The sequence below is a fragment of the Ochotona curzoniae genome, unplaced genomic scaffold, assembly GCF_017591425.1.
Source record: "Ochotona curzoniae isolate NIBS_2020 unplaced genomic scaffold, NIBS_Ocur_1.0 contig_3622, whole genome shotgun sequence".
Taxonomy (NCBI): Eukaryota; Metazoa; Chordata; class Mammalia; order Lagomorpha; family Ochotonidae; genus Ochotona; species Ochotona curzoniae.
Window position 1 is genome coordinate 26,237,818 of NW_024465926.1, and position 25,963 is coordinate 26,263,780.

Here is a 25,963-nt window from a genome sequence, read left to right on the forward strand (position 1 = left end):
ACCTGAATGAAGCTCCTGGCTTCAGCCTGGCCCAGCCCCAGCCACTGCAGCCATTTGAAAATTAAACCAGATGCACATCTCTCTCTCTCTCTCTCTCTCTCTCTTTCTTTCTCTCTCTTCTTTTTCCCTCTCTGCAACTGTGACTTTCAAATATACAAATAAACCTGTGTTATTTTTTGGTCAGGATACACTCAAATAGCAGAACACTGACTTAGGACTGCTTATGAAGGACTAAACTTTTGTAACACTATAGGGGAAATCAGTGGGGAGAGGAGACTTGGAGAGGGGGAGGGACAATCCCAGAGTCTGCGGAACTGTATCATAAAATAATTTTTTTAATTTAAAGGTTAAAAATAAATTACACACAAAAAATTAATTTTTAAAAACAAACGTTAAAAATAACAAAGAAATGCTGGCCTGTAGATGAAAAGGCTGTGTCTGGAAATGCAGGAACTAGTGGTTATCTCAGGTGAAAAGCTGGAGCGGAGTGCATCATTCAAGTTCTTGTTTCTTTCTATTCTTTGAAAATATTTCAATGTGCATGCTAATCATTTATTTTATTTTTAAGAACGTGTTTATTTTTTATTTCAGAAAGGAAGTCTTGCAGGGACAGACAGAAATCTTCTATCCACTGGTCCACTTCTCAAATCGCTGCAAAAGCCAGCATTGGGACAGGATGAAGCCAGGAGCCAGATGCTTCCTCTAGGTCTCCCTGTGGGTGCAGGGGCCCAACAACTTGAGCCATCTTTTCCAGGAATAGCTGCTACTTGAACCAGCACGTATACGGGATGCCAGCGTCAACGGTAGCAGTTTAACCTACTGCACCACCACACCAACCCAAGCATATTAAGATTTTAACTTTAAGATTAGAGTTCTAAGGCCCAGCATGGTAACCTAGTAACTAAAGTCCTCACCTTACATGTGCTGGGATCCCATATGGGCACCAATTCGTGTTCTGGCTGCTGCACTTCCCTTCAGTTCCCTGCTTGTAACCTAGGAAAGTAATAGAGAATGGGCCCAAAGCCTTGGGACCCTGCAAACATGTGGAAGACCCAGAAGAGGCTCTGGGTTCAGATTGGCTCAGCCCAGTCCTTGTGTCCACTTGGGGAGTGAACCAGTGAACAGATGATCTTCCTGTCTCTCTTTTTCTCTGTAAATCTACCTTTTCAATAAAAATAAATAAATCTTTTTTTTTAAATAGATCCTAGGACCAATTTTGGAACTCAGCAGGTCAAGCTGCCACCTGCTACAACTACATCTGTATACAGTTCTGGTTGCTCGACTTCCTGTCCAGCTTCCTGCCAACGAGCCTGGGAAGGCAGCGGACAAAGACCCAAGTACTCAGGGAGCTGGATGGAGTTCCAGGCTCGGCCCAGCTCCAGCTGCTGCAGCCATCTGTGAATGAACCAGCCCCCGGAAGAGCTCATTCTCTCTATCTCTCTTTGGGTCTTTCTCACACTGCCTTTCAAATAAGTAAATTTGCTTTAAAAAAAAAAGAATGATTAGAATCCTACAGGAAGCAACATCCTGAGTTTGCTAGTTCTGGCAGATATAGAGTCTAATTAATTATGAACGGGAAGAAACAGAAGCAAGGGAAAGAATACAGGAGTTGTTGGAGGAGGAAGCATAAAAAAAGAAAATAAAAATGAGGAAAGGGACCAAAAAGAAGAAGGGAGGAAAGAGAGGGAAGAGACAAAACAGGAAAGGAGAGGCCCAAAAAGACTAGAGAAAAACAGCAGGGCACCTAGTCTAGTCCCTGCTCCGCCTCCTGCACACCCAGCTCCGCCTCCTGAACACCCGGCTCCGCCTCCAACCCCGGCCCCGCCTCCTGCACACCCGGCTCCGCCTCCTGCACACCCGGCTCCGCCTCCAGCCCCGGCTCCGCCTCCAGCACACCTGGCTCCGCCTCCAGCCCCGTTGGCTGCTGCAGCGCCACCGCCGGCCGCCAGAGGCCGCCACGCGCAGCCGCCGTCATCCCGCGCGCGCGGCTGACCCTCTCTCCCGCCTCAGCACCGGCCGCTGGCTTCCCCGCCGCCGCTCTCGGGCCTCGGCCGGGTCTCGCGTGCCTTGTTCTCAAAGAGGGCCTCGCGCCGGGCGGCGCGCGCCGTCCCCCTGCCTCGCGGCGCGGGGTCTCGCGGGCCCCGCTCCCGCCCTCCGCTCGCCTGGCCCGGACCGGAAGCGGCGCCGCACGGCCTGGGCCTGGCGCGGGGGGCGGGCACCGGGGCCCGGTCGGAGATGGGCAAGAAGCACAAGAAGCACAAGTCGGACAAACACCTCTACGAGGGTGAGGAGGGGCGGGGGCGGGCGAGCCCGCCTGGGCGCCGCAGGGCTTGGGTTCTTCCGAACGGACCCTCGCTCGAGCGCCCGAGAGGCGGGCCGGGGGGCCCCCCGCTCCTGTGCCCCGGCCGGCCCCGACCCCCGCGGCCGAGGGGGCGCGGCTGGCCCGAGTCGGCGCAGACCCCCCGGGCGGCGGGGGCCGGCGGCGTTCGATCCCGGGTCCCCCCTGGCCGTGGCCGGCTCTCTGGTGGGGCCGGCCCAGAGGCCCCGGAGCGTTCGGGGCGGGAGGCGGCGCCGGGGCGAGGCTCCGTCATTCAACAGGTGCTTGTGGGGGTGCGGGGGGCGCGCCCCGAGCCGCCGGGGCCAGCCGGGGCCTGTGCCCGCCACGCCTGGGCGCTGCGCGCGGGGCGTCCCGGTCAAGGCGGATGCTTGCTTTGTGTGTGTTTTCAGAATATGTGGAGAAACCTCTGAAGCTGGTCCTCAAAGTGGGAGGGAACGAAGTCACCGAGCTCTCCACCGGTAGCTCCGGGCACGACTCCAGCCTCTTCGAAGACAAAAGTGATCATGACAAACACAAGGACAGGAAGCGGAAAAAGAGGAAGAAGGGAGAGAAACAGGTTCCCGGGGAAGAGAAGGGAAGCAAACGGAGACGGGTCAAGGTAAAAGGGGCTGCGGGAGGGCCCCCGGCAGAGCGGGACCCAAGGGTGACTTCCCTGGAGTCCACCCTCCATCTGGGATCCCAAACACGCATGGTGGGGTCGTATCTTTAGGCTCGACATCACTTGGGGTTCCAACGTGGCTTCGAAAGTAAACCTTCTAATGACCACATCTGTCTTGAATTTGAAAGCGACATTTGTCTTGTGGCAGAAAAATCGTCAGTGGCCTGTGATAGCTAGGATGTCAGAAACAAAAGTATTTTCTTTACCATTTACATTTAATAGAAAAGAAGCAGTGGATGTGTTGCTTTGCCAGTTAGACGAGATTCCATTCAGGCCTGATCACGTCTGAAACCATCCTGGAATTGTGCACTTTCCAAGTGTAATATCCTGTCAAGGGTCCTCAGAGTCAGGTGCTGGGTCTGGAGGAGGGGTGTGTGCATAGGTTAGTTGTATAACTTTCCTTAAGTTTCTCTTTGCAACTTCTGAAGTCTTTTCCCTCCTCGGTTTTAATTGCCTATATTTAGACCAAGACGACGTACAGGTCTGCTGCCTTTTCTTCCCTAAATTGTAAATGCCAAAGATCCAAAAAGTTTTTCACAGATTTCAAGAGTTACAGAATTAAATACACAACATCTGCTTCTCCCCCAGATCACACAGGGTCCCCGCTAGAAGTAACCTAGTATTTTCAAAAATGAATTTTCATTAGTGGAGTTACAAACGTTTTTTTAAAGTACTGCACAAAAGCAGGCTCTGGCATCACTGTGGAGTTTTACTTGGTCAATTTTCCAGTGTTTCTTTGATCACTGCTACTAAGACCTGTGTCGCCCTCAGCTAATTCACTCCGACCTCACACTGCAATAGGCAGAACCTTGAATTAGCATTCATCTGCGGTTTCACAACCCATCTCCCCTTTCAGCCAGAGAGTCATGACAGCTACTGCTTAAATCCACATTCACGGGGCTTTTAAAATCTCTTAACTAGAGAGTAAATGATTGTGTGATTGTTTGGAAACTCATTCTAAAACCCATCCACGTTCATTTCCCCCAAAACTGAGGTATTTCTTCTTGGACACGTCTGTGATAGCCATGCATCCCCTGCTCTAGCTCTGTAGGCCTCCTGAGACGCGTGACTGCTCCCCTGGGTTACATGTCTTCCTTCTTGTAGATTTAGTCCCTTGTTCTGGTGGATTCGAACTCAAGATTTTCTAGAGAAAGTAGGTGTAGAAGTGGATTCGTTCAACATTGAGTGTATTTTCACACAGACTCTCACACTGTTGATGGTGTGGCTCAGAGTAGAATGTTGCAAATTACTTCCCTGCAGTGTGTCGGAGGCCTTGATGTACTGTCTTCCGGCTTCTGAATGTGCTGTGGAGGAGTCTAGTACCATTACCGGCTACTCATTCTGATCCCTCCCCAAATGGCTACTACAGATTGAGACCAAAGCCCCGAGCCAGACACCCCATCCTGGTCTCCCAGGAGGAGACAGGGCCCAGAGACTTGGCTATCCTCTGTTGACTTCCCAGGTACACCGGGCAGGAAGCTGGGTGGGAAGCAGAGTAGCCATGATTCAGACTGGCACACTGGTGTAGGATACTGGCATCAGAAGCAGTAGTGTAACCCACTGCAGCACAGTGCTCCCTCCTGGAAGAAGGCTTTTCCCAGTCAGTGTTCCAGGTCTGCCCGGTGCTCTGACCTCAGGCCAGCATGTGTCCCACTTCAGACTCCTGGCTGGTTCCCATGTCCCTGAGCTTGAGCTGCTCCTAGGTCCTGGGGCTTGGACTCCTCTTGCTGTTGACGGCCTCTGTGCTCAGGCGGTGTCATGTTCTCTGTGTCCTGAGAGAGCCTGTTTGCCTTCCAGCTCTTAGAAGGACTGACACAGGTTGTCTATTCTCATCTCTTCCGTTGACCCTGTTCTGTTTACATCTTAACCCTTCACTAGAAGTACTTGCTTTTAAACACTTATAGTTTTAGTGCTGACATTTAGCTTTGAGGCACACTACTATACTCTTATTGTTCATTGTTCATTTCTTTTTCTTGATTACATAGTATTTTGTTGTATAGATGTGTTTAATACTACTTTTTAATGTTAGAAGTACTGCCACAATGGTCTCATTGTACATACATTTTTGTGTGTGTATGATTGATTTGCTATTGATTTGTTTTTATTTGAAAAGTAGATTCTACAGAGAGAAGGACAAATAGAAGAGCTTCCATCTGCTGGTTCATTCCACAGATGGCCACCTCAGCCAGACCTGAGCTGATCTGAATCTGGGAGCCAGAAGCTTCCTCCAGGTCTCCCCTGTGGGCACAGGGTCCAAGGCTTTGAGGCATTTTTCACTGTTTTGCTATGCCATAAGCAAGGAGCGGGATCAGAAGTAGAGCATCCAGGATGTGAATCTGTGTCCGTGTGTGGTGTGCATGCCACAGGGCAAAGAATTAGTTTGCTGCACCACTGCACCAGCCATGTATACATATCTTTCAATGCTTTATAAGGGTATCTAAGGTTGGATTCCTGGAAGTATGACCTTGTGTCCCAGCTCCTCTGCCTCTCCTGACTGCAGCTCTCATCAGCCCCCTTCTCGTGTGATGCCATTGTATATTGAGGTGTGTGTACATCCCCAGTCTCCTCTGACTCACACCTGCATAGTGGGACTCATGGATGAGGTCAGGTAGCAGCTTTGAGAAGGGGTGTTGCCCCAAGACTCAGGGCTGCGTGGATAGTTCTGGCTTGTCTGGGATGCCGTTGGTTCTGCAGTCGCTATTATGGTCTTGTCTTTTCAGGCTAGAGCAGGGTTGGAGGAAGGGTTCTTTCTGCTCGTGCTGTCAGGAGAGGGAAACTTCAGGCAGGGATCCTGTCTGAGCTGGGCTCTGGACCTCCAGGGAGTTTCAAGAGCACAGACTGCCTCTGGGCTGCTCTCAGAAGTCGGCTGTGTGCCATCTGTGGGCCAGGAGGGGCTCTGTAGGAATGCCTGTCACTGCCATGCGATACCAAGAGAAAGAAAAGAGTAGAGGGCACCGTTTTCCTTTTAGATTATTCTCCTTGTTGGCATTTGTAACTGCTGTTCATATTCCACTAGTCAGAACTTCCCACAGTGACTACCTTAAATCTTGGGAAGCTTGGAAATTCTTTTAATTGGGAAGAGTGATGGGGACGTTGTACCACCTTAAAATCAGGAAATCTGCTCCTTAGAAAATTGAAGTTTAGGAAAGTACCTACATATAACATGAAGCCTTATAATCTTAGAAGTGTCTTAGTTAAGTGATTTTCTTCGTTTGAAAAGGAAAGCCTATTGAAAGCCCCACAGGTAGAGTCGATAGCACCTGGCACTGCAAATCTGTGCTGTTGAAGGTGAGCAGAGGTATTAGGGTACAGCCTGCCTTGGTTTAACCTTACTGCATTCTAGATACCACCTCTGTGAACGGGGCTGCATTTTGTTTTTAACCGTATGGATGCTAAGATATTGGCAAAGAATTTGCATCAGCGTTACTCTTTCCTGCAGGTTAAGCTTTACATTTTGTTTCTCGCTCTTTTTTCCTTTCTTTTTTTCTTTCTTTCTTTCTTTCGTTGTTGTTTTGCTCTGTTTTGTTTTGTTAAGGTTATTTATTTATTTAACAGAGAGAGGAAGTAACGAGTCTTCCGTCCGTTGGTTCACTTCTCAAATATTCACATTAACCCAGTTGGGCCAGGCCAAGCCAGGAGCCAGAAACTCTATCCCGGTGTCTCACATGGGTACAGTTTCCACTGCCTTCCCTGACACACTGCCAGGGAACTGGATTGGAAATAGAGCAACCAGGAGTCAAACTGGTGCTCCAGTATGACGTGCTGGCACCACAGGTAGTGTCTTACCCCACTGCATCACAGTGCTAGCCCTAAGCTTACATTTATTTCTTTTTAGACATTTATTTTTATTAGAGTGAAGGAGAGACAGAAAAATCTTCCATATACTGGTTCACTCCCCAAATGACCACAATAAAGCTGAACCAATCCAAAGCCAGGAGTATCTTCTGGGTCTCCCAAGTGCGTGCAGGGTCACAAGATTTGGGCCATCCTCTGCTGCTTTTGCAGGCCATAGCAGGGACCTAGATTAGAAGTGGAAGAGTTAGGATATGAACTGGCACCCATATGGGATATCAGCATTTGCAGATAGAGGGTTAACCAATTGAGCTATCAAGCCAACCCTGTAAACCTTGCATTTTCAAATCACTTGTCCTTTTAGGTTTTATTTATTTAAAAGGCAGAGTGACAAAGAGATCGGAGAGACACACAACTCTTCCATCTGTGATTTACTTCCCAGATGCCAACAATAGCCAGGACTGGAAGTCAAAACCTAAGAATTTCATCCTAGTTTCTCACGTGGGAGGCAAGAACCCTGAGCACTTGGTCCAGCAGAGGCAGCACTCAGTTCCAGGCACCCTGATAGGGTACAGATGACCCAGTAGCACCTTGAATCCCTGCCCCACCACCCCCACCCGTCAGTGTAAGTGTGTAACCAGATGTGTACTCACTGTGATTACTGAAAAACTACACATACTGTTTTACAAAGAAAGATTGTGTGTGCTACATGCTGGGTTCTGTCTTGAATGTTACTTTACTCTGTATCATAATCCTATGAAATTGATATTATCATCTAAGATTTATTTTATTTGAAAGAGAGATAGAAAGTAAGAGTCAGAGATCTTCCTGGTTCATTCCACAAGTGGGCACAATGACCAGGGCTGGGTTGAACCAGGGCCAAGAGCCAGAAGCTTCAGGTCTCCCACATGGGTGCAGGGGCTCAGGCACTGGGCCATCTTTTTGTTGCCTTTCCAAGCTCATTTGCAAGAAACTGGATCAAAAATGGAGCAGCCAGGGCTCAATCCAGCACCCAGATAGGGTACTGGGGTTGTAGGCCACAACTTTACCTGCTATGTCACAATATTAAACTCCCCCATTTTTTCTTTTTCTCAAGATTTACTTTTTTAAAATAAATTTTTTAAAAAGATTTGCTTTAATTGGAAACACAAATTTACAGAGAGAAGAAGAGACAGAAAGTTCTTCATCCATTTCCCAAATGGTCAAAATGACCAGAGTTAAGCTGATCTATAAAACCAGAAACCTCCTCCAAGTCTCCCATCCAGGTGCAACATCCCAGGGACTTGGCCCATCCTCTGCTGCTTGCCCGGGCCATAAGCAGGAGGCGAGAGGCAGGCTGGGTGGGAAATGGAGCATCAGGATATGCTCCCATATGGGATGCTATTGCTTGCAGGCATAGGCTTAACCAGTTGAGCCATCACACTGGCCCTACCACCATCTTTTTTTCTTTTTTTTTTTTTTAAAGATTTATTTATTTTTATTACAAAGTCAGATATACAAAGAGGAGGAGAGATAGAAGAAGATCTTCCGTCCGAGGATTCACTCCCCAAGTGAGCGCAACGGCCGGTGCTGATCCAAAGCCAGGAACCAGGAACCTCTTCTGGGTCTCCCATGCAGGTGCAGGGTCCCAAGGCTTTGGGCCGTCCTCAACTGCTTTCCCAGGCCACAAGCAGGGAGCTGGATGGGAAGTGGAGCTGCCGGGATAGAACCAGCGCCCATATGGGATCCCGGGGCGTTCAAGGCAAGGACTTTAGCCACTAGACCACGCCGCCAGGCCCCACCATCTTTTTTTAATTGTAAAATGCATATAACAAAATTAACCATCTTAGCCATTTTTAGTTTTAAGTGTATTTACATTGTTGTGCAGTTTCTAGAACTTTCTAGAACATATCCATTCAACAGTTCCCCATTTCTCTTTTCATCTTTCTTTCAGCCCCTGGTAGTCACCACTCTACTTTTTTCTGTGAATTTGATTGCTTCAGATATCTGTGCAGTCATACACAGTGTTTTTTAACTGACTTTTTTGCCTAGCATGTCTTCAGAATTCATGTATGATGTAGTTCGTGTCAGAATTTCCTCTTTGAAATTGAAAAAAACAGATTGAATAATGTATGGGTATGCTACATTTTGTTTTATCTTTGCATCAGTCACTGGACATTTGATTTGCTTCTTTGACTTTTGTGAATAATGTTTCTGTGAATGAAAGTTTTACAAAATTTGATCACAGCCTTGATTTCAGTAGAATTGCTGGATCCTGGTAACTTTTTTATAGTGCTGGGATAGTACATCTCATTTTGCCCCTGAAAATGGCTTCACTGTTACAGAAGAAAGTCGTTGTCCCAGCAGGCAACATTCTCACTCTGACGTTCCCGAGGTCACACAGAGCCAGACATCACACAAGACTTTGTTCAGGAAGTGCATTTGAGTTGGGCTTTGGGAATCAGGTTAGGGCCAGCTTTGCCACACAATGGGTTAAGCCACCTGCTGCCAGTAACCCCCTTACCCTGTGTGCAAGCTGGTTCACCCCCCAAGTGCTCCGTTTCCGATCTGGCTTCCTGTTGATGTGCCTGGAAAAGTAGGAAGAGATCGTACTTGAACTGTCTTGGGCCCATGCCCACATGGGAGACCAGATGCAGCTCCAGGCTCTTGGTTCCATCTTGGCCCAGCCCTGGCTATTGCAGCCATCTGCAGAATGAACCAGCAGGTGGAAAATTAATCTCTTTCTCTAGCACTGCCTTTCAGTTTCTTTCTTTTAATCAGGTACAGTGTGTGCATATGTTTACTTACGTGAAGTCGACTCTAAGAGAAGTAGTAGCCTTATTTGCTGTTGTACAATTATGTAGGCTTTTTGTTTTGTTTGCTATAAAAGCCCCTATGTATAAAGCCAAGAGCATTCTTTCGGTATATTTTTAAAGGTGATCTGACAACCTGGTTTTCATTATATGCAGTAGTTGGAAGCGGTTGCTTGAAGAGAAGGCTGTTTCTCTGTAGATTTGAGAACAAGGAAGTTCATACACGAGGCAGAGGGTTGGTATGAGCAGTAGCGTGAAGATGGTGGGTGTGAGGTTGTACAACTAGGTACAGAGTACATGGGGGGAGTACAGGGCAAGATCTAAAAGGCAATTGAGGTCAGCTGGGAGTAATACACACATAGTAACGAGTCAGGAACTTTCTAAGTAGAGAAATTCTGTGTTATACCTCAGTACTGTTCATCAGTACTAAATAAATCCTCAAGGCAGTGCAACTGTGAGGAGAGCTACCTAGGGAGCTCTCCACTAAGAGGCTCAATTCCTTCTTAAAACTCATTTGTTTTTCTAAAAAGCAGAGTTGTAGTCCAAATTATATATTAACAGCTTTACAGTTCAACATCAGGTTTATATGGTCAAATTAGGCTTGTCTCATTGATTGGTAACTTGTCAGTTAAATGAGAAAGATTGCTATTTTAGAAAATCTTTAATGGCATTAGCACATACAGGATATTATTGAAAAGGCAGAGGTTAAGGACAATTTTTATTTCAAAAAAACAGAGTGCGAGCTAGCGTTTACTGATACATTCCCAAAGCCCACAGTGGCCAGGGCAGAGCTGGGGGTCAGAAGGAATGCAGTCTAAATCTCCCATGGGGGACACCTGCTATGACACCCAGGCTGAGATGCTGGGAGGGGCGGAAGTCAACTCAGGGCTGCTGTGGCTTTCCCACCAGTGTGCTGTGGGTAGCCCTCCTGAAGGGGTTGTCGTCATCCCAGAAAAGAACGACTCTTATTGGGCATTTGGGTAGCATTGCTTCTCTTGTAGAAGGGTCATTTGTTCTTTTAGTGACTACTTATCAGCTACCTGTTACCTGGCTAGACACAGCGCTGGGCTCAAATGATGAAGATAAAGTATGTACGAGTTCATACAAGAGCTCAGAGGTAGGGGGGGGTATAAGGAACAAAAGGAGAAATAAACTGCATGGCCTTCGTGAGAGGGAACTGTTTCGGGGCCAGAGGACAGGGTTTGAGCATCTTCCTGGGAAGCTAGAGGGAAGGCGCCCTAGGACGCAGTAAACATGTATACACATGCTATTTGCAGTGTAGATCCAAAAATGAGGTGCAGTTGCAAGGTAGTGGAACAGTTTTCGTTCAATGTTTAAATCAGCTATTGAGGTGGAATTATGACATTGTTTTGTATTTGAAGTGTCATTTGAATCTATATGAGTTTATATCCTTCAAAAACAGCTAGTCTGAAGAACAGTATCTATTACTTAGGACTACAGTGGTTGATTCACATGTTCCCTGTTCCTGATGCATGCTGTCTCCTCTAGTGCTACAGATTTTTTTTTTAACAGAAAAAAAAATGAAAAAGGATGTTTAATTTGTAAAAGCTTTGAAATGTATGCATAATTTTTCATCATGCGTACTTTCCATTAACTTTTTGAGGATTCTTCATGTTTATAGATTTCAAAATCATAAACTTAGATTGTACTTTCTGGAACCTTTTTGAGGCATGCTTTAGAGTATGTTAGGCATTACTGAACTTAGAAGTACAGCGCTCAGTAAGACAAGACCCGTCCTCAGAATGCCAGTCAGTGAAGCTAACGTGTCTATAATGTTGAGATACTAATAATCCAAGTGAAGACCTGCTTTGAAAGTACTGATAAATTAACTGCTTGCTGTCAAGTCAAGGGCAAATCAGAACCTAGTCTGGAATAAGAGCGGTGTGTTTGTAGTTAGAGAAATGACCTCTGACCTGCCTCTTGCCACAGACCTTTATACTCCCCCTCTGTGTCTGCCACCTGGAGTGCTGTTCCCACCCACAAGCCAGCACCTCCAGCCTAACTGGATTCTTTCTCCTTCAGATCTCGGCTCAAATGTCTTAGCTCACAGAAACCTTCCCGTAGTTGTCCAAGCTAAATTAGTTACACCCAACAGTGACTCTTTGTAATCTGTTTTGCTTTTTCTCTTTTTTTCAATGAATTGCTTAATGTCTGTCCACTGTTAGATTGTGAGTTCCCTAAGAGCGTGATTGTGTGTTATCTGTCATTGTATACCCACATAGTAGTGCCTCATGATTGATTGAACAGATGCCCATCACGTGCCAGGTAATGCACCAACATTTTGCTAATACTCTATTGCTTGGTCTTCAAAACAGTCCTCTGTGCTGTGTATTATTGTAACTGCCTTAAAGATGAGAAAATTAGACTCTAAAAATTATACAGCGATCCATGATCTCATAGCTAAGTATATAGTTTGCCATTAATAATGGCAAAGAATTTATGTATGTGCTGCCGAAGCAAGCACTAATAATGGCAAAGAATTTGAACTCATTTTATGGTAACTTCCAAATGTTACCTGGTGATTTTTACAAGTCTGTGTTACTTTACTGACATTTCCAGTAGGGTGCTGTATAGTTCTGGATCAAGAAAAAGAAAAGCAAAAGGTTGAGATCAGAGTTTTAGGTGGAGAATGTCTATAGAGACCAAAACATCTTGTCAATGTGAGAAATAGGGATTAAAACTGGGAGGCAGTTTGTGCAGAGGCACATGTTTGGTAGTCTGAAAGCTGGGTCTCCCAGGTCCCAGTGTGGCAGTAACATGCTACGACATTTCCATTCAATTTGCTGTACATTTTTATGTACTCTTTCAGACTCCTGATCCCCAAAAGATTATATTCTTCTGCTATACTTGGTAATTAAGTAATTGCTTTAGCTGAAGCTAACTAGGTGAAGTCTTTACAGGGGTAGTTTCCAGACTCCTAACTTCCCCTGGTGCTTCGACTTTTCTATTTCATGACCTTATTTGACTGTCTCACTGACTTCATATGGTAAGTGATAAGCAGTTATTATAATAAATCTCCATCTTGGGGCTGGTGCAGCAGTTCAGAGGCTAATTCATCTTGCAGATGGTAAAGAGGTCCAGGGAGAGTAAAGACGTTGCCTGAGACCACACAGTGCTGTAAGGTCAAGATGGACTATCGTCACATCAGCAACTGTGGCCAGCACCGTCTATTTCTGTAAAAGCTTTACTGGAAAACAGCCACAGCCATTCCTTTATGCATTGCTCTTGACTGTTTTCATCTACAACAGGGTTTAGTATTCACAAAACACCTTATGGACCACAAGAATTTTGCTCTGTTCATTTGCAGACAAGTTTGCCAGTTCCTACTGGAGACTGTTGGCGCTGGCACTAGGTCCTGGTTCTTCCCACCCAGGGGAGGGCAGAGCACATACTGACTTCTCAGCTGTCCTTGTCTTCACATTTCGTAGGAGCATCATCCCCGTCTCACCCATGGAACAGATCATCTAAACTGCAGCCTGCAAAGAATCCGTGCCAGTTTTTCTGGGCAAAACATGCAAACCTCCAAAGTCAAGAATTACTGCTACAGACTAAATATGTCATGAAGTTGTAAAAACAGATACCATCCAGCTTACCTTAATGGCAACTGGGCTCGACTACATAGTGAGCACAGTTTATAACACTGTCCCCTGGAGCTTTGTAACCAACCTAACATTCTGTATTAAGTGTTTTAGACCCTAAAACTAGAGTGAAAAACCTATACAGTGGTTGAAATATTCCCCGTGCCAGGAACATCTAGATGGTCTGGAAACATATTAGAAATGTAGATCCCCTGGCTCTTTCCATATCCATGAGGTTGGTAACTTGAGGATAGGGCTTCACTCTGCTTTTTAACTAGACCAACACAGGTTTCTTACGTATATTAAAGCTGAAAACCTCAGTGGGAGCTTAGAATTTGCATTTCTTGCAAAAAACTAGATAATACTGGTGCTCAAACACTAGATACTAGAACAAGGAAAATAGTTTTTGAGTTGATAAGATCCTGTTGAGGCCAAAGCCGGGAACCAGGATTCCATCTGATTCTTCCACATGAATATCAAGAACCTAAGAGCTGGGCCTGGCATGGTAGCCTAATGGCTAAAGTCCTCACCTTGCACACTCCAGGATCCCATATAGGCACCAATTCTAATCCCTGCTGCTCCTCTTCCCTGCTTGTGACCTTGGGGAAGCAGTGGAGGACGTCCCAAAGCCTTGGGACCCTGTGCCCATGTGGGAGACCAGAAGTTCCTGGCTACTGGCTTCGGCTTGGCTCAGCTCTGGCCATCGCTGCTGCTTGGGGAGTGAACCAGTGGACAGAAGATCTTCTCTCCCTGTATCTTCTCCTCTCTGTATATCTGCCTTTCCAATAAAAATAAATTTTTAGAAAGAAGAACCCATGTTCTTGGGCTGTCATTTGCCTCTCAAGTGGATAAGCAGGAAGCTGAATTGGAAGCAGAGCAGCTGAGGCTTGAGCATTCTACACTGTATGTCACAAGTGGAATAAGCCAGTCATCACATCACCTGCCCCAGAGCTCAAAGAAAAAAAAAAGTAAAGGTGTCAATGAAACCTGCATATGCGTTCAGAATCCCACTCCTTCTCTGGAGAGAACTACCAATCTGATTGGTGTGCATGCCTATTTTACATTTTGCTTTCTATGTAATTATCCGTTTTCTGTTTAATAGCACAGGTTTGTTCCATGTTTTACTCTTATTACACCATGCTGCAGTAACCTCGTGCGCTTTTGTTCAGGAGGTTTCTGTAGTACATGCATGGAGAGGAATAGCTGCGAATTGAGATGGGCCTCAAAAGCTTTACTAGACCTTCCTGAGAGCTCTGTTGTGCTTCTCTGTTTACTCAGCCGCCTGCAAGATTTAAGAGCCCCGTTTATGTATATTCGTATCACAATGTGATGTTTTCACGCTTTATCGTTTTTGTTGATCAGAGACATTAAATGCCCTCTAGTTTTTAAAATATGTAACTTCCCACGTTGTAGGGAGCTTGAACTAGTTTTCACGTTTTGTTAATTTCAGATATCTTTTGTGAAAGACTTGTGATATCTGTGTGTATGAGGATAGATTTTGTTACTTTTATTGGAAAGGCATATTTGCAGAGAGGAAAAGAGATAGAAAGAAAGATCTTCTATCTGGGGTTCACTTCCCAGATGGCCACAATGACTGAAATTGAGCCAGTCTGAAACCAGGAGCCTGTTTTGAGTCTCCCACACAGGTGCAGGGTCCCAAGGCCCTGGTCCATCCTTTCCCAGACCACGAGCAGGGAGCTGGATTGTAAGTAGAACAGCTGGAACATGAACTGCCACCCATATGGGATGCCTGTGCTTGCAGGTAGAGGATTAGCCAGTTGAGCCATCCTGTTGGCCCCTGTTCTTTGCCTTTTTACATGGATTTACAGATGGTTTTTATGCAAGTTTAGTTAATACTTTAAATCACTTATGTTTCAACTGCTTTATAGCAGTTTAGCTAAAATTTTATTTTTGATTTTTTATTTTGTTGACAAAACTTATTTATTTATTGAAAGGCAAGGTTAGAGAGAAAGGCACAAAGAGAGGGAGATCTTCTGTTCATGTGTTCACTCTCCAGATGGCAGCAACAGCCAGAACTGGGCTGGTCCAAAGCCCAGAGCCAGGAACTCCTAGGTCTCCCACAGGGTTCGAGGGCCCAAAGGCTTAGTTCCTCCTCTGCTGCATTTCTAGGCCATTAGCTGGGAGCTGGATTAGAAGTAGGACCCCTGGGGCTCGAACCATGCCCAGATGGGATGCCGGCACCACAGGCAGGGCCTTAGCCTGTTATGCTATGGCATTGACATCCTCCACCCCCAAAACTTGGAAATTTAATCTCAACTTTTTTCCTTTAAGATTTATTGTTTTTGTATCTTAGTTAAGAAAATCTTCCCCTGACTTGGATCTTAGATTCTTTATTTTTATCTGAAGTTTTAAATCTTTACCCATTTAGATCTATCTGGTTATTGCTTTCACATGTGATTTGAGCTTGGGACCTGGGCTCATTTTCTCCAGCTCCGCTCTTTATCACCGAGTTGTAATGCCATCTTTATTATACACTACAGTTTTTCTGTACACATGGGTCAGTTTCTGGGCACTTTGATCTGTTCTCGTGTTACTATCATTTTATATAAATACATATCTGTGGTGATGCCTTACTGTGACCTTTCTTAAAACTGTTTTTCATCATTCTTCAAGATAAATTTAAATAATGTCTTTTCCAATTCCATGGAAAACCTTGTTTGCAATTTTGATTGACATTTCATTGGATTGTTGATTACTTTAAAAGTGAATTAGCTGTCTTAATTCATGAACATGGTATATTTCTTTTGTTCATATCTTACTGGCTTTCACTGTTTAATTTTCACAAGAACCTTAGGCATATTTTATTAGCCATATTTCTAGACATGTTGCTTTTGTGAATAATAGTTTTCTGATTGGTTATTTCTGGCACAAAAACACCTTTATTGGGCTTTATAAACATGTCGTTTTTCTATTTTTCCAGTAGATGGCAGTAATATACATTAAGAATCTTCAGTGGTGTCTTGTATTTGATTTGTATGTTTTACCTTTGCTTGACCCATTTAGGAAGATAAAAAGAAGCGAGATCGAGATCGTGTGGAGACTGAGGTGGAGAAAGACCTCCAGTGCCACACCCCTGGGAGGTTAGAGCTGCCGCCTGAGAAGCCGCTCGTGAGCTCCTTAGCCAAGCAGGAAGGTGAGGGTCCTGTGAGCTCTGTCCTGACTGAGGAAGCAGAGACTGCCGCAGCCCTGCAGCTCAGTGCTTTGCAACTGGCCTGGTTGCTACGTTACTTTTCTTACTATGTAAGGGCTGAAGCCTCAATTTTAAATTGGCACTCTTAATTTTCATATTAAAAAATGAAGGCATGGAATTTGTAACAGAAAACAGCTGAGTAGAATTCTCTCAGAATCTTTCCTTTTAAAATAACCCTTTTTATTCATTGTTTGTTTAGAAGTAGAACAGACACCTCTTCAAGAAGCTTTGAATCAACTGATGAGACAATTGCAGAGGTAAGTGCTTTTCTAACATTTGATAAATGTGTAGAAGCCAATGTATTTCTGTAATTAGGCCATGTTTTGCAGTCAGAGCCAGAATTTGTCTGATTTTCCTTTAAAGGAGGAAGGTTTTTTTTTTGTGTGTGTGTGTGTGTATGTGTGTGTATAGTTATTTATTTGAAGGTCAAGGTTACAGAGACGGAGGGAAAGCTTCCATCTGCCGATTCACTCTCCAGATGGCCACAACGGCCAGCACTGGGCCAACGCCAGGTCTCCCACATGGTAGCAGGGACCAAAGCCTGGGACCACATTCCATTGTTTTTTCTAGGCCGTTAGCAGGGAGCTGCATTGTAAGCAGAGCAACCAGGACACAAACCAGCATGCACATGGGATAGGGGCACCACAGGTGACTGTTTCAGCTGCCACAGCACCAATCCCAAATTGTTAAGAGAGAAAAGTATACCACGGTCTTTATTGCAACAATTATTTTTTTGTTTGTTTGTTTGAAAAGCAGAAATACTCCATCTGCTAATTTATTCTCCAAATGGTCATAATGGTCTGGGCTGGGCCAAGCCAAAGAAATATGAAATACTAATATCTCCAAGATCTATACATGGGTCACTTAATTTAGGTTATTTGTTTTGCTTCATTTTTCATTAATAGGGGGTGCTGTTAATTAGGTCACATGCTTAAACAGAGTCTCTGTAAAACAAGATAGTGTTTAAAACATGTTAATCTTAATACATAGCACTGTTCTTCAAAACCACTTTACTTTTCTGTGCGAAGCGTGCTACGAATTGTCTGTTTGTGTGGAGAGTTTCAGCGTGCTACGAATTGTCTGTCTGTGTGGAGAGTTTCAGCGTGCTACGAATTGTCTGTTCATGTGGAGAGTTTCAGCGTGCTACGAATTGTCTGTTCGTGTGGAGAGTTTCGTCTGCCTTCAGTAGATGTGTCTGTGATGGGAATAGAATGTAACGTTACCTTTGTGTGTCTTCACAGAAAAGACCCAAGTGCTTTCTTTTCATTTCCTGTGACTGATTTTATTGCTCCCGGCTACTCCATGATCATTAAACACCCCATGGATTTTAGTACAATGAAAGAAAAGATCAAGAACAATGACTACCAGTCCATAGAAGAACTGAAGGTGATTGTGTTTGTTTATGTCTTCATTGGGGATGTAGACAGAATGGTGATACAAAGTAACATTATTTATTAAACTGAGGGTCAAATTCTTAGATTACTTATGGCTGAAATCTGCATATCTAGAATCTTTCTTGCATATCTTCCTTGCATATCAGAATCTTCCTTGCATATCAGAATCTTTCTGGTCTTCCATTTTGCAAACACTTTGATTTTTAAAATATTTGTCTTTTCTGCTTTAGGAAACTTTTTATGACCTTGGTTATTGAAACAAAAGAAATGAGCCCTTACTATTTTTTGATTATGGAAATGTTATTGAAATTTTTAGGTTTATGTGTTTTACAATGTATTTTTCCCAAGTTTTAAAATGAACTGATATATTTCAACTTTAGACCAATACAAGTAAAATTGATATTTTAATGTAAATTGAAATAAGATCATTTCCTTTTCCAATTCTAAAAGTATAAGGTGTGCATTTTTTTAAGATTAACTTTTTTGCCTGAGTTACAGAGAAAGAGGGAGAGACAGAGATCTTCCATCCACTTTTTTATTCCCCACATAGGCGTAGCAGCCAGAGCTGGACTGGTCCAAAGCTGGGAACTGGGAGTTTATGCTGAGTCTGACGTGGGTACAGGGGCCCAAGCAGTTGGGCTATCTGCTGCTGCTTTCCCAGGCACATAATCAAGGATCTGGATTGGCAATGGAACAGGCAGGCCTTGAATCGGTGCCTGCATGTGCTGCCAACGCTATAGGGAGAGGATTAGCTTGCTGTACTACCTTGGAAACCCCCAAGCGTATGTATCTTTTAAAGTGGAGAAGAAATTGCCTTGTCCAGGGTACTGAAGGTTTAGTTAATGTTTCTGGTTTTATAAATCAGTTCTTCCTCATATTTGTTAAGTGTATTTTCTTCAACTTTAAAAAGGTAAATTAAAAGCCATAAAGCCATAAAGATAATATTATCTATCTAATGTTATGATTGAAGGGTTTGATTTTTGTGGGATTTCTTGCATCTTTCTGTTGTCTTGGCTTATGTTCATTTTAGTGGTGCATATTTTAATCTTCCAAAGAAAAGGAACCATATTTGAAACTTGCTTTACACAAAATCACCCAAATGTAATTGAATTTGGTAAAATTTTGTCTTAATTTTTCCACATTAACATGTGGTCACTGGTCACCTGACTTAAGGGTTACCTTAAGTCTTACCAAAGGAAAATAAAGTGCCTCACATCATCTTGGGACAAGTATTAGGCACAGCAGTTGAGGCACCACTTAGGATGTCCTGCTCTTGCATTCCAGTGCTTGGGTGCATGCATTAGTAGCTCCTCTCCCACTTCTACCTTCCTGATAATGCCACAGGTGATGACGCAGGGAGCTTGACCCCTGCCCCCTGTGTAGGAGACTGGCATTGAATGTCCACCTCCCAGCTTTGGCCAGGCCTAACCCTGGTTGCTCTGGACACTCTGGGAGTGTACCAGCAGATAGGAGCTCTTTCCGTGTCTTTCAGGCCAATAAACTTTGTAAAAGATTTTCTGATTGATTGATTGATTTGGGAGGCAAGAGCAGCAGGCAGAGACAGAGCTCTTCTGTCTGCTGATTCATTCCCCAGATGGCCACCACAGCAAGACTGGACCAGGCCAAAACTGGGAGCCAGGAAGCCCCCTCCCTCCCCTGTGGGTAGGTGACAAAGATCCAAGCACTCCGCCCTCCCAGGAGCATCAGCAGGAGCTGGATCAGAAGTAGCATAGCTAGACCGAGCTGGCACCCTGCCGTGGGATGCAGGGTCACGCACTACCAAAGCACCACAACTTTTAAAAACATATTGTCTTAGGTGATCTCTTTTTTTATTTACATGTTGAGCTGAGATTTCTGAAGAACACCAGTGTTCAATTGTATTAGTTACTATTATATATAAGTAACATCCTACTTGCTCTGAAAAACTTGAATTACATTCTCTCTTAGTGAAAGAAATGGGTGTTTTTCCCAACTTTTCAACTGTTTATGTCAGTATATTTTGGATCTTACTGATGCTTAATAAAAAAGAATGTGATCTTTTCTGTTATTTTTGTGAATGTTTTTCTGCTGATCTTTCTCTTACAATAACAAGAGAATAGGAGTATGTCCCCAGCATGTTTTTGAGCAGGTTAAGGTTCTTAACTCTTTGGAGTTTTATACATTTCTGCAATTGAGAGCTCAGCAACCTAAAATAATAATAACTTGTCAGTTGAAATCAAAAATATATACTGTATGGATAAAGTTGTACAAAAAGATTGAGCTTTTTGAAGGACAAGTAACATTATACAAAGTTCAGGGCTCAGGAAAGGCTCACACTTGACAGTTAAAATGTAAGGAATCTAGATTTCCCTGGCCTGTCAGATCACTGATCATGACAATAAACCAGGACTCTAGGCAGTCCTGTCCTGCCTGCCACACCCTGAGCATGTGGGTGCCCTCCCTGTGGGGCTCCCTCCCCACTAGGTTCACAGTTAGTGTTTCCTCATGGAATGGAAGCTTTTCAGAGTACCTAAAGCAAAGTACCTGGAGCCGGCCGGGATCCTTTGTTTCTCTTATTAGTGAGGTTTTGGCAAAACTGGGAACCTGCTGAAATCACATGAATAGGAATTGTTTCCATCCCTCCATGTTTATACTCAAGTAGTTCCATAGCTTTCAGAGACCTGGGACCCGGCCGAGTCCTGATGGGTTACAGATAGCTGGTCCTCGGGATTCACGTATACTTCATCCTCTTTAAAGTCAATACAAATTTACTGTGACTCGAATCTGTTAACTCAAACTCATTCACCAAATGACTTCAACTGCTACAGCTGGGCCAGGCCAGTGCCAGGAGCATCTTATTGCTTTCCCATGTGGGTTAGAGGCCCAAGCGCTTGGGCTGCTGCTTTCCCAGTTGCACTAGTAGGAAGCTGTGTCAGAAGTGGAGCAGCTGGGACTTGAACTAGCTCCCATATGAAATGCCAGTCACTGCAGGCAGTGACTTAACTTGCTATGCCACGACACTGTCCCTAAAGATTTGTTTGTTTGTTTGTTTGTTTCCTTTATTTGAAAACCAGAGTTAGAGAAATCATCTTTCTGCTGGTCTACTCCCCAAATGGCCACAACAGCTGGGCATGCCCAGTCCAAAGTCAGAAGCTTGGAATTCCATCTGGGCTCCTATGTTGGTGACAGGGGTCCAAATGCTTGGGTTGTCTTCTGCCACTTTTCTCAGGTGCACTAGCAGGGAATTAGATCAAAATGGGACAGCCAGGACTTGAACTGGCCAGTGCTTATATGAGATGCTGTCATCACAGGGGCAACCTAACCCTGGAAGCACACCTCTGGCCCCTCTTTTTTCTTTAGTTTTTACCATTTTAACTTACTAAGGCCTTGGCACAGCTTTTGTTCATTGGTGTAAAATTTACTTAACCATGAAAAAATGCAGTGAGCTAAAGTACTCCAGCACGTGTACACAAATGTTAAAATTTAAGCCAGTTTTGTTTATCTGCTCCAGTGATATCTTTTAATTCCTTGAAGTTATATGGTTAATTTCATAGCGGCGTGATTTTATAGCATTCGGCAAGTCTTGATAATATCTAAACCATGGAAATTACTGTTTATGTTTTAACATTTTTGCCCAGTTAATTTGGGTTTCGCCAAAGTTGTAAACCTAACATTATTCCAAGTGTTCATTTAGAATATGAACTAGAATATTTCATTTTTAAGTGGGAAATGAAAACTAGGATTAGAGATCAGCATCGTGACACACAAATTAGGCCTCTGTCCACAACCCTAGCATCCTGAATGGTCACTGGTTCATTCAGGTCCCAGCTGCTCTACCTCTAGATCCCTGCTGATGCCTTGGGAAACGAGTGAAAGATGACCCAAGTGCCTGGGCCCCTTCACGGGAGAGTTCCAAAAAAAACTAGCCCAGGCTGTTGCAGTCATTTTAATTATGTGACTTACTCAGCTAAGATTACTAAATAAGATATATGAGTACTTTCTTCTATTTCTTTTTATGTTGCAATGAGATTACACCAAAGAAACCTATTTAGCAATTTCATTCTAGCATCTAAAGTTTGTATACAAGTGCGATAAAATTAAGTTTGGGAAAGAATGTTGTAACATTATTAAGTAAATTTAGCAGTGTTTGTTTTATTGGTGAGTCTTAAAACTTATCAAATTGCTATTAGTGTTTTAAAAATCTTAAAAGATAGGAATGTTATTTAAAAAAAATATTTTTGAGAGGGCGGTCCTATATGGTTTCAAGCAGACTGTGGGAACTTTGTTTTGTTTTGATGCATTTTCCTTCTTAATATTTTCTTTGCAGGATAACTTCAAACTGATGTGTACTAATGCCATGATTTATAACAAGCCAGAGACCATTTATTATAAAGCTGCAAAGAAGCTATTACACTCAGGGATGAAAATTCTTAGTCAGGTAAATCTTTAGAAACTCCATCATAAGTAATAATTATCATAAAATCCATATACCTGTGTGTGTTGGTCATAGTAATACAGATCTATGATGATACTGATTTTATTAGCAGACCATATTAAAGAAGGAAATCCTAGATGGAAATTTGATCAAATTAAGATAGGAATGTTATCATTTGGAATTAGTACAAATGAATACATTTTCCCATGATTGATACTGTAAAGGTTCTTTAATTAATATTGACCGGGTAGATTGAATTTTGTGAAAAGCAATATTATTTTGCTGTGGAAACATCAAGTTTTGGGATATGACTGCATGAATTATAAGACTGTGGAGAAGAGCTCTGTTTGCCTTTGTTGTGTTGAGATGTAAGCTTCTGAGGAGCCCTGTGTTCCAAGTATAGAACACCTCCAAGGGAAAGAGAGGTGACATACAATGACCAGCTCAAGGCTGGCCTCCTCTTGGAGGGTGAGGGTGTGCACAGGAAGCGTTTCAGGTGGGAGTATGTGCAGCGGCCCAGACATCTCGCCATGGGAGAGCTACAGTGCTAGTGTGGGCGGGGGCAGAACATGGCATAAGTGTCATCCGGCACAGGGCATGCAGGGTGGATGGCACTGGATGCGGAGCACCTGCTGGAGAACAGGAGGACTCGCGGATCACGTCTTTGGAAGTGTGAGTGAGGGGAGCCTCACAGTAAGAGACTAATTCAAGGAGACTCATTGAGGGTGGTGCTGGTGACGTGATAGGGCAGGCAGTGAGCTTACTTTCACTAATTTGAAGACCTTGGCCAAGACTTACAAACCACCCTAGGCCTCTGTATTCTTGTCTATAAAGAAGAGGGTTTAACTAGTTATCTCATTAATTCTCTAATTATAAATAAGAGAATGGAGGGAAACAATGTAAAACAATAACAAGAGGGATTTTGTGCAATACAAATGAGTAAGTGTGAGAGACTTAGGCGAAAGGAATTGGAATAAAGAATTTAAGGGCCCGACATGGTAGCCTAGTGGCTAAAGTCCTTGCCTTGCATCCTCTGGGATCCATTATGGGTGCCGATTCATGTCCCGGTGACGCTGCTTCCCATCCAGTTCCCTGCTGGTGGCCTAGGAAAGCAATTTGAGCATAGCCCAAAACCTTGGGACCCTGTACCTGCATGGGAGACCCAGAAGAGGCTCTGGGCTCCTGGCTTTAGATCAGCACAGCTCCAGACCTTGTGGCCGCTTGGGGAGTGAACCACCAGACAGATCTTCCTGTCTCTTCTCCTCTCTGTATATCTGACTTCCCAATAAAAATAAATAAATCTTTTTTTAAAAAAGGAATAATTTAAGCTCAGAGATCCTCAGAAGGTAGTATGGTGAGGTGGGTCATGCACAGTTACCCTGGGTTTCCTGGTTCCTGTAGTAATCAGCTGTACTACAGTTTTTTATTTTAAAAAGTACTTTGACGTGCAGAAGTCTGGTGCCCAGTTCAGAGAGATTCTTGGGTCCACACGATTGGAGAAAGAAAAGCCTTTGGATTGATGGTGATTGTTGTACTCCCAATATTTAGACAGCATCAGTTCCCTCCCTTTCCTGAAGACTTGGGAAACTTGTGGTATAAGCTAGTTACCCTTCTAAAGCCACACGCACAGGGGAAGGAGGAATGTGAAGTATTGGCTCCACGCTTTGTGGGAAGAATCTCAAAATCTAGAACCAGGCCATATTTTAGAGTTAATACTTGATAACATTTGTTGGCTTTAACTGGACTAAAATTGCATTCAGTAAATGCCATCTTTACTCACTCCCAAATGTGTACGTTGCATGGTGAGTGTCTTAATTTTTAGATAATTTTTGGGCACTACTTTATCTTCTTTATTTAAATGTTTTTCTTTATTTATTAATGTGGTTGGTAACACACAAAGGATTTCATTAGCTCTTGAGTTTCCTAGGGGTGGGTGTGTAGGAAGCCCAGAAGAAAAGGTTGTTCCTCCACTTTCCCTCTCTGTGCTGTCCTCCTGCCGAGGAGCCCTGCCCATCCTGTGCTGCAGCTTCCTGTCGCTCTTCTCTCCACCCTACATGGGAGGAATCCTCGCCGCAGAGATTGTAAAGTTTTTAAATTTAATCCTTCTGCAGAAACTCTACTAAAAACAGTGCTCCCAAGAGGGCCCCTCTTGTCCTTTTCCAAGATAACTGGTTTTGAATGTTCACTGAAGAGAGATTAGAGAGTATCCATTTATAATTTTTAAATTTTTTTTTCAGTTACACCTAAATAGCAACTCTTGTTAAGTGTGTTATCTTTATAAAGAATGAACAGATGGAGAATAATTCTTTTGATCTCCTCAATAAATAGTTCAGCAGAATGCTGCCATTATATAATACAAACAAAGTAATACAAACAGTGCTATTTGTAGCATAGTTGGCTTTGAAATCAGACCAGTCAAGGTTCAAGCCCTGGCTGTGTTGTTTCTAAGCCTCATGACTTTAGGCTGTGTAACCTTTCTCAGCCCTCTTCCTGTCCCATAAAATGGGGATAAGAATAGTACTTACCTCACAGACTTCTCTCAGGCCTTCAGTAAATGTTAGCTATATTAGCAGCAAAAAATAACCTTTTTGGTCACTTAATATTGTAAAATTGAGGGTCACTAAGCAGCATGCCAATTGGAAGCAGTCACCAGAAACAAAGACAAAGAAAATTCTTCTGAAGTAGTATTAAACCTGGCTCTTTCCTGTGACTTAGTTAGAACATTCTTCCAATTAAATTGTTTTGATTTTGTGCATTAAAATCACAGGATATTCTTAACATGGAATCTGCTTTTAAAATTCTAAAATGGAAATAGAAGGTATACAGAGAACGTAGGGATCTAAGCCATGATGTTCAGCCATGTTGTTGAGTACCTGCTGTGTGTCAAGCCTTGTTCTAGGTACTAGGGATAGAGAGCTGAACAGGATAAAATCTGAATGGCAAACACAGAGGGACCTGTGGCCAATTACAGAGGTCATCAGACTCACTAATGCTTTTATAAAGTTTGTAGTTCAGTAAGAGATGCTTCCAAAAAAACCAAGTTGCTTTGTTGTTGTTGTTGTTGTTATAATGATGGTGTTCAGTTTGGCAACAATACAGAAATATTTGAACACAAGTATAAATTGACATGGCTTTTCTGGATGGCAGTTTGGCAGGAAGTATCAAAAGGCTCAAAATTAGTCCCTTCATTTATTTTAAAGGCAGTTTTCAGAAAAAGAGCTTCCATCCACTGCTTAACTCCCCAAATGGCTGCAATGGCCAGAGCTGAGCCAGCCTCAAATCAGGAGCCAGCGGTTTCTTCTAGGTCTCCCATGTGGGTACAGGGTTCCAAGGCACTTGGGGCATCTTCCACTGCCTTCCCAGCTGCATAAGCAGAGCCCTCAATCAGAAGTGAAGCATCTGGGTCTCTAACCAGCATACATATGTGATACCAGGGTCAGCACTGCAGGCAGAGGCCTATCCTACTATGTTACAATGCTGGCCCTCATGTTTCTACTTCTAAGAATTTATCCTGGGCCCGATGTAGTAGCCTATTGGCTAAAATCCTCACCCTACATTTGCTGGGATCCCATGTGGTTGTCGGCTCATGTCCCAGCTGTTCCACTCCCCATCCAGTTCCCTGCTTGTGGCCTGGGAAAGCAGTCAAGGATGGCCCAAAGCCTTGGGACCCTACACACTTGTGGGAAACCTGAAAGAGGCTCCTGGCTTCAGATTGGCTTGACTCCTGCCATTGCGGCCACTTTAGGAGTGGACCTATGGGTGGAA

General features: G+C 43.9%; 1 protein-coding gene across 2 annotated transcripts in view; it reads left to right on the forward strand.

The window, feature by feature from the left end:
- The first annotated feature begins 2,017 nt into the window (after positions 1-2,017).
- BRD7 (bromodomain containing 7) overlaps positions 2,018-25,963 on the forward strand; it is a 39,201-nt gene continuing 15,255 nt past the window's right edge. For both annotated transcript variants that reach the window (XM_040982730.1, XM_040982731.1), the window contains exons 1-6: positions 2,018-2,284; positions 2,728-2,936; positions 16,204-16,333; positions 16,590-16,647; positions 17,632-17,776; positions 22,091-22,201. In XM_040982730.1, the coding sequence (XP_040838664.1) occupies positions 2,236-2,284; positions 2,728-2,936; positions 16,204-16,333; positions 16,590-16,647; positions 17,632-17,776; positions 22,091-22,201 (702 nt within the window). In that variant the 5' untranslated portion in view covers positions 2,018-2,235. The remainder of the gene's footprint in view (positions 2,285-2,727; positions 2,937-16,203; positions 16,334-16,589; positions 16,648-17,631; positions 17,777-22,090; positions 22,202-25,963) is intronic.